The sequence below is a fragment of the Mobula hypostoma genome, chromosome 2 (assembly GCF_963921235.1).
Source record: "Mobula hypostoma chromosome 2, sMobHyp1.1, whole genome shotgun sequence".
Classification (NCBI taxonomy): Eukaryota; Metazoa; Chordata; class Chondrichthyes; order Myliobatiformes; family Myliobatidae; genus Mobula; species Mobula hypostoma.
Genome location: NC_086098.1, coordinates 118470888 through 118479935, shown reverse-complemented (window position 1 = coordinate 118479935; position 9048 = coordinate 118470888). Strand labels below are relative to the sequence as shown.

The window sequence follows — 9048 nt, the reverse complement described above, 5'->3', positions numbered from 1 at the left end:
CAAATTCCTGTCGATATATGGCGAACAAAGTTGATTCTTGTACCTTGTATCTTATTATTATACATGTACTGTTTACTCAACGAGCTTCACACCAACAACGAATCTCATTGCACCTTGTGTTTGTGACGATAAACTAATCTGAATCTGTGGGGTCAGTCGGGATTTCTGGAGAGAACCGGATGAGCGCCAGGGGGAGTTGGGAACCAGAGTGCTGATCCTGTACAGGAGCTGACGGGCCGATAGGCCTCCAGCTGTGGGAAAGTTGCCTCTGGGTGCAGGAGACGGAGACACGCGACCGCCTGTCGGCCTCTTTAAGAGCAGCCGCTGGCAGGGCGCCAAGGCTGACAGCTGGCGTGCGACTGGCTCTCGGCCCTCGGCTCACAGCCGCTCCAGGCGGAGTTGTGTGAAGCGGCGAGGGCCGACAACATGGAGCTGGAGCGAGGGTGAGGTCAGGCTGCGGGCTGGGAAAAGGGCGAGAGGCGGTAGGAACGGCTCAGGGAGCCGCTGCAGATCGGGTTCCGGAGCAGACGGGTGTCCTGGACAGGGCAGTGGGTCCCGGGACCACCCTCTTACTGAACTCCGGGGATCAAACCGACTTTACTTCTCACGCGTCAACATTAGCCTTCCTTCAGTTTAAGAAGTTTTTCTGATCGTGAAGTTAGGAGGTGGGTCCAGCCTGAAGGTTTACTGTTGTGTCTGACACACTCACTGTACATAGTGGAGGTGTACCATTTAAACACGGTGTGCCCGATGGTGGTGTCTAGTGTAGAGTTGTAAATGGTGTATCAATGGGGTTACAGTGCTGCGTCTGTTTCTGACACCATATGTGTGTGGAGTTCTACCGTGGTGTCCGACACACTGTGTATGGCGGGGGCGGGGTTTGCTCTATAATGTCTGACACACTGTGTATATGTGTGTGTGTATATATATATATAAAACGCAGTTATAAAGTGACCTACTTACTGGCTGTGCATATTTTCGCATGGTTTTGTAGGGTCCAAAGCATTGGATGTGTGTTTGTGTGTTTGTGTGTGTATGTGTACTATTTGTACATTGCCTGACACACCGGCCTTGTGTGTATGGGTGTGTGTACCATTTATGTGCCTGACACACTGACCTTTGTGTTTGTGTGTGCAGTTCTGTAATGTTTGATCCGATGTTTAATGATGCAGAGCAATTTTTGAAATGTCTGCCACACCAGCTCTGTATGGTGTGTGTGCACAGTTGTGTAGTGTCTGACACACTGGCTGTGTATATATGTGTGTGTGCACAATTGTGTAGAGTCTGATACACCAGCTGTGTGTGTAGTGTTCGATGTACTGGCTGTGTGCACAATTGTGTAGCATGTTACACGCTGGCCACAGTGTGTGTGTGTGTGTGTGTGTGTGCGCAGTATGGTACAGTGTCTGACACATGGCCACGTGTGTCTGCAGTGTGGTACAGTGTCTGACACATTCACTGTATGTGGTGTTACAATCTCAACATTGAATTGTACATCACAGAAGCCAACCAGTTGGTCCACCACCACCACCCTGCCAATGCTTTTCCCAATCTAGACTGATCTCATTCGCTGCTTTAGGTTGTATCCACCTTTCCCATATAAGTGCGTAATTTCCTCTCCAATGTAGTGAGTGTATCTGATTTCACCCCCCCTCAAACAGCACATTCCAGATATCAACTGAATTGTGTGTGTGTGTGTGGGGGGGGGGGCTTACCAATCACATTTCATTTAAAACAACTTCACACCTTGAATCTATGCTCCTTGTTTTTGCAACCCCTACCACAGGAAAATATTTATTTTCCCCATCCACACTTCTCATAATCTTCCATATTTACCCCTATCAATTCACCCATCTGCCTCTTTCACTCCAGGAAAAACTATCCCAGCCTATCCAGTCTCTCCTCATAAAACCTGCTCCAATCCAGGCAACATCCTGGGGAATGCCCTCTACACTTTTCCAGCACAATCGCATCATTCCTCTGGTGTGGCAACCAGAACAGCGGATAATGTTCCAAGTGGTGGCTGACACAGTGTCTAAGGGGTACAACAGGGTGCCTGCTGGTCCTCTCATTCTGTGTATGTGGTATAGTGCCCGACCCACTTTGTGCTTAGAGGGTGACGGTATGTTGTCTTGCACAATGTACTTCCATTCTATCTATATCTGGGCACGGCCTAGGCTGTACCATGCCGTCTATGCATCGGAGTGCAGTGAAGTGTCTGACACGTTCAGTGTTGGTACGTTTGTTTTGGGAAGGTGCTAATGTCATGCAGACTGTGACTATAAATTGCTGATTGCACTTTCAGTATGTTTGGAGATCCATCATGGTGTCACGCACATTGTGGTATTCAGTATCGTTTCCGACACTCTGCGTACATGGAGAATGGTATAATCATAGCAAAGTTACAATTCATAAAAGGGCTAACAGTCTGTGGAGTCCACCCTGGCTTCCTGCATGATGAACCCAGCTCGGCACACAAGACTGGCATCGCCCCAGAACACAATGAGGTTTTCTTGTACTTAACGATAGACTCTGCTCCCTGGCATCTTTATGAAGTGTCATCACTCCTTGATCCTTCAGCCAACAGGAACACTTTCTCTTCACCAACTCTGACTGTCCCCTTCACGATTTTAAATCCCTTTATCTGACCCCTCGTAAGCTCACTTCACACTGTCAATCCTGGGTTCTCCTGCTTGTTTTACTACATAGAGTTGAAGCCTTCATTCCGAGAATCATTCTGATACACCCCTTCTGTAGCCTGTCAGAAATGTTCACATCAACACAATGGATTATCATACGATAACGACCGTTGGGTCTGCTTCACCATTCAATCATGGCTGTACTTTTTCAACCCCATTCTCCCATCTGCACCCGTGGAACTAGAAGACCTTAAACGTTGAAGCAGAATTAGGGCATTTGGCCCATCAAGTCCGCTCTACCATTGCCTCATGGCTGAGTTATCCCTTTCAACCTCATTCTCCTACCTTCTCCCCACAACCTTTGACGAATGGAGAACATCAACCTCCACTTCAAATATACTCAATGACTTGACTTCTGCACCTGTCCATAATGAATTCCACAGATTCACCACTGTCTGGTTAAAGAAATTCCTCCTTATCGCTGTTCTAAATGAATATCTCTCTATTCTGAGGCTCTGTCCTCCGGTCCTAGACTCACCCACTATAGGATACATCCTCTCCACATCCACTCAATCCATGCCTTTCAACCTTTAACAGGTTTCAATCAGATTCCCTTCGTTCTTCTAAACTCCAGCAAATACAGGCCCAGAGCCATCAAACATTCCTCGCATGCTAACTGTTTCATTCTCAGAATCATGCTTGTGCACTTCATCCAGACCCTCTTCAGCATATCTTTTCTTAGATAAGGAACCCCAAACTGTTCACAATACTCAAGGTGAGGCCTCACCAGTGCCTTATAAAACCTCAGCATCACATCCCTGCTCTTGCATTCTAGAAATGAATGCTGACAGGGCAATTGCCTTCCTCACCACTGACTCAAACTGCAAGTTAACCTTTTGGGTATTCTGCACAAGGACGCCCAAGTCCCTTTGCATTTCAGATTTTTGGATTTTCTCATTTAGAAAATAGTCTGCACAATTATATCTACTACCAAAGTGCATGCCCACGCATTTTCCAACATTGTATTTCATTTGCCACTTTCTTGCCCATTCTCGTAATCTGTCTAAGTCCTTCTGCATCCTACCTGTTTTCTCAACACTGCCTACCCCTCCACCAATCTTCGTATCATCTGCAAACTTGGCAACAAAGCCATCTATTCCATCATCTAAATCATTTATATAATTCTACAAATTCCCTCTCTTGGGATCCAGCACCAACCTGTTTTTCCCAACCTACATCAGAATCAGACTGGCTTATGTCATGAAATTTGCTGTAATGCGGCAGTGGTACATTGCAATACACAGATTACAGGAACAAGTACGTGTGTTTTAAATCAAATCAGTGCAAAAAGAGAAAAAAAGTAGTGAGCTAGTGCTCATGGGTTCAACGTCCATTCAGAAATCTGATGGCAGAAGGGAAGAAGCTGTTCCTGAATGGTTGAGTGTGTGTCTTCAGGCTCCTGTACCTCTTCACTAATGATAGCAATGAGAAGAGGGCATGTCCTAGATGATGATGTCCTTAATGACAGATGGTGCCTTTTTGAGGCATGAGGCATTAGTCCTTGAAGATGGCTTAGATGCTGGGGAGGCTAGTGCCCATGGTGGAGGTGACTGAGTTCAAAACTTTCTACAACTTATTTCGATCCTGTGCAGTGGCCCCTCCCCACCCCCATACCAGACGGTGATGAAGCCAGTTAGTGTTTTCCACAGTACATCTGTAGAAATTTGCATGTCTTTGGTAACAATCCAAATCTCCTCAAAATTCTAATGAAATATAGCCTCTGTCGTGCCTTCTTTGTAACTACCTCGATATGTTGGGCCCAGAATAGACCCTCGGAACTGTAGAGGCCCAGGATCTTGACATTCCCCACTCTTTCCACTTCTGGTCCCTCGATGAGGACTGGTGTGTGTGTTCCCTTGTCTTACCCTTCCTGAAGTCCACGATTAATTCTTTCGTCTTACTGATGTTGAGTGCAAGGTTGTTGCTACAAAACCACTCAACCAGCTGATCTATCTCATTCCTGTACACTTTCTTATCGCCATCTGAAATTCTGCCAACAATTCATCAGCAAATTTATAGATGTCATTTGAGCTGTGCCTAGCCACACGGTCGTGGGTGTGGAGAGAGTAGAGCAGTGGGCTAAGCACATGTACTTGAGGTGCACCAGTGTTGATGATCAGCAAGGTGGGGTTGCTATTTCCGATTCACGTAGATTGTGGTCTTTCAGTGAGGAAGTGGAGAGTCCAATTGCAGATGAAGGTCCAGAGGCCCAGGCTTTGGAGCTTTTCGATCAGAACTGTAGGAATGTTTGTGTTAAGTGCAGAGCTGTAGTCAACAAACAGCATCCTGACCCAAGTATTAGTATTGTCCAGGTGATCCAAGGCCAGGTAAAGAGCCAATGAGATCGCATCTGCTGTAGACCTATTGTGGCAGTGGACAAGTTGCAGTGGGTCCAGGGTCTGTCTTAGGCGGGAGTTGATTCCGGCCATAACCAACCTATCAAAGCACCTCACTGTAGATGTGAGTGCTACTAGACAATAGTTGTTAAGGCAGCTCATCCTGCATATTGAAACCCGCCCCCCCCCCCACAACTATTGTAACATTGCTCTTATTACAATGGGAGATAGAAAAGGCATGTAATTTATGTCCCACATCCTGGCTGCTGTTCAGAGGCCTATATATACTGCAACTCCCATCAAGGTCTTTTTAATCTTGTAGTTTCTTAACTCTACCCACAAGGATTCTATGTTTTCCAACACTATGTCACCTCTTCCTAAGGATTTAATTTCATTTTTGACCAACAGAGCCACCTCACCCCCCCCCACCCCCGCCAGTCTGCCTGTCCTTTCAATCCAATGTGTATCCTTGAATGTTCAGCTCCCAACTATGATCTTCTTTCAGCCACGACTCAGTGATGCCCACAGTGTCATACCTGCCAATCTGACTGCTACAAGATCATTTACCTTATTCCGTATACTGCGTGCATTCAAATTTAACACCCTCAGTCCTGTATTCGTCACCCTTTTCGATTATTGCCCCAAGTTGCTTTTTAACTCATTCCACTGACTGCAACCACACCCTATCATCTGCCTGTCCTTCCTCACAGTCTCACGGAACATTGCATTGACTTGTATACTGACTGCACTGTCCTCAGTCTCATCACTTCAGTTCGCATCCTCCTGCCGAATTAGTTTCAACCCTCCCCAACAATTCTAATAAACCTGCTCGCAAGGATTTTGGACCCCTTGGGTCTAAGTGTAATCTTTCCTTTTTGTACAAGTCATACCTTCTCCAGAAGAGATCCCAATGATCCAGGAATCTGAAATCCTACACCATGCACCACTTCCTCAGCCACTCATTCATCGTAATCCTGCCCTGACTAGCAAACTGCACTGGAAGTAAACTGGAGATTACTACCTTACAAGGTCCTGCTATTCAGCCCCTTACTCCCTACGCTTACGGTGCAGGACCTCTTCCGCCTCCTACCTGTTTCATTGGTGCCAACGTGCACCGTGACCCCTCTTGAAAATCTTATGCAGCCACTCTAGACGTCCTGGACCCTAGCACCTGGGAGGCAACACACCACCTGGGCATCTTTTTTACTGGCCACAGAATCTCCTGTCCATCTCCTTAATTCTCGAGTCTCCTATCACTGTCGCACTGCTTGACTTTACCATTGCCTGCTGAGCCTCAGTGCCACCAGCCTGGCTGCTGCTGTGCCCTGACAGGTCACCCTCCCCCCCCCCAGCAGTATCCGAATGGATATACTTTTTGCTGAGGGGAATGGCCACATTAACTACTTACTCCCCTTACTTCTCCTGGTGGTTCTGCGGATGAAGCCTGCACTCTGGCTGTGACTACCTCAGTAAGAGTCTCACCTTCGAAGTTTTCAGCCTCCTAAATAGTCCTCAGTGCGTCCAGCCTCAGTTCCCCTTCCTTGACCTTGTCAGTCAGGAGCTGCAGTAGAATGCACTGCCTGCAGATGTAGTCATCAGGAATACCATCAGGTACCTTGAAATCCCACATCTCACAGGAGGAGCATTCCACTGCCTGAACTGCCACCCTAACTATAATCATTATACCCCTCATTTCTCGAGCTTAATTTCTAGCCTCTGCCTATTTTTGGTTAAGCCTGCTGAGCCTAACTACTCCACTCCCACTCACTCGGCGGCCATTCCACTTACACCCCACTTCCTTTAATTGGTCTCTGACCATTATTGCAGCCTATCAGAAAGTTCTGAAAGGCTCCAAGCTCTTTATAAACCTGGTGCATAAACTATATCTGTAATCTTTAACCTTGTGACCAATCAGCAACTTGTCAATTTCTGCCTTAAATACACCCAACAACTTGGTTATAATACTCCAGTTATAACCCAACTGATGTCATGTGAATGCCCATCCTGATTTCCTTTCCTGTGTCCACCAGGACTCTGTATAAAATGTCCTGTGCTGTTGTAACCACTTCCTCAACTTGCCCTATCACATGAAGCCCAGCTCTCCCTGCTCCTGCCCCTGCAGACCCATCTCCTCTATTTGTATTACTTCATTTAATCTGCATTGGATTTCACCATTCTGCCCATATCTTCATGAAGTCCATTTCTATGCTCACATTCCAAGTTTCATGTCATCTGCAGATTTGGTAATTGTGCCCAGGTCCAAGTCATAAAATTTATGAAGAAAAGCATTTTCTTTCCTGACACTTGGTTGTGACAGCCTCTTCCATCTCGTGCTCTTCATTGCTGGGGATATGCCTGTTAGCAATGTTCCCTCCGAGGTGTGCGCACGGGCACATCTTTTGCTACTAGTGTACGAGAGGTTGTCACCCTCTACCTCATTGGCATGTTCAGTGTGTTTCATGTTCATACACAATTTCATTTCCTTTTCTGGTTTCTGATGTGGATGGTGTTGACAATGTAGAGTTTGCAATGATTTTGTGGTAAACCTTGTATATATGTTGTAACTCGGTTACCTGTCTGGACACACCCCTCTGCTGACTGCCCCTGTGGCTCCTCCCACAGAGTCCTGTATAAAGGTGTTTCGCCTTGCCCCCCCCCTCAGTCCAGGGGCAGACACTCACCGTGGAGGTCGTATTGTACAGCGAATAAAAGCCTTTCAGTATTTTACCAAACCTCAGTCTTTTGGAGTAATTGAAGGTGCTTCAGATTTGTCTGCAGATTTTAGAACTGGCTTATTTATACCATTTTATTGAAGAGAGTATCAATTCATTATGTCAAATTCCAAAGAAGCAAAGGGCGTGAAGCACAAAAGAACTGCTCGTTCGTTTTAAGTGGAATGACTTAATGAAACAGTAGAAACTGCTCATGAGGTCAGGACCGTGCAGCGATGAGAAATATTTATGCACAATACAGAAAATGGCGTTAACTGCATATATTGTTGCAATGCAAAAGTTGCCGGAGAATTTGCAAGTGGGAAAAAGAGGAGTGATATTTAGAAACATAACTTTTTAAAGCGTAATTTAGCAAGCAAATCGCATATCTGTGCAAAAGCACCGGCAAGGAAATCCTTAATTACCAGCTGCAAGCCTGCCGCATATGTTTTGTGAGAGTGCAGATAAACGAGAGTGAAAAAGATCAAAGCCAGAGGAGACAAAAGTTCTTATTGACAGTTAATTTATTTCTTTTTAACAACGAGCAGCAAGCTGGGCTTCATAGTTTATTATCTTCAGACTAGCTTCAGGTTTACTTCCACTTAAAAATTCATTGCGCACATGTTGTTGTCACCAGGCAAAAAAATTGCACAGCATGAGATTTTGATGCACACTGGTCATTACAAAGGAGAGGAAACATTGCCTGTTGGGCAGCGTTTGATCAACAGCTTCAGAAAGTCCATTATAAATCACATCAACATAATTTCCCTTTTCAATTCTTTCTCTTACTGCAAAGTAAACCTACATTAACCTGTCTTCAGCAACACTGACAACACACACAGAATACAAGAGGATCTCAATAGGTCAATGGAGGGAAATGAGCAACACTGGCTTTCCCGAATCAAACCAAATAACTACTCATTCATCCTTTATTAGCATTTCTAAATCTTCGCAGCAATGACAGGGCTGGAGTTGATGGGGTTTATTTTTGCATTTGAGAGATTTCTGCTCTGTGCTTTATCCTAATGCAGACCTGGTATACTGTCTGACAACCTCGGAGTGTACACTTGAGTTTGAAATCCTGTGTGCATGTGGGGATTTTGTCGAACATTATATATATCGAAATAGAGCATAATGCCTGATACTGGGGCCACAGTGCCTCATACACTCTGCACATCTATGTTGGCACAATATTTTGTGTGTTTTTGTATGGAATTACAGACAAGGTGTGACTTAGTCACTGTGGGTGTGAGTTCCAGATACAGTAACCTTGCTGGAGGTAGTGTACAGTGTCTGATGTTC

The 9048-nt window shown here is 45.6% G+C and overlaps 1 protein-coding gene across 2 annotated transcripts in view; it reads left to right on the top strand.

The window, feature by feature from the left end:
- Window positions 1-393: 393 nt before the first annotated feature.
- Window positions 394-9048, top strand: part of dlk2 (delta-like 2 homolog (Drosophila)) — a 33349-nt gene continuing 24694 nt past the window's right edge. Inside the window, exon 1 of one of the 2 annotated variants that reach the window (XM_063072448.1) lies at window positions 394-665. Coding sequence is in view for 1 of the 2 variants with exons in the window: in XM_063072439.1 (XP_062928509.1) it covers window positions 427-443 (17 nt within the window). In the remaining variant the exon portion in view is untranslated. The remainder of the gene's footprint in view (window positions 666-9048) is intronic. The other variant, XM_063072439.1, reaches the window with a different exon arrangement.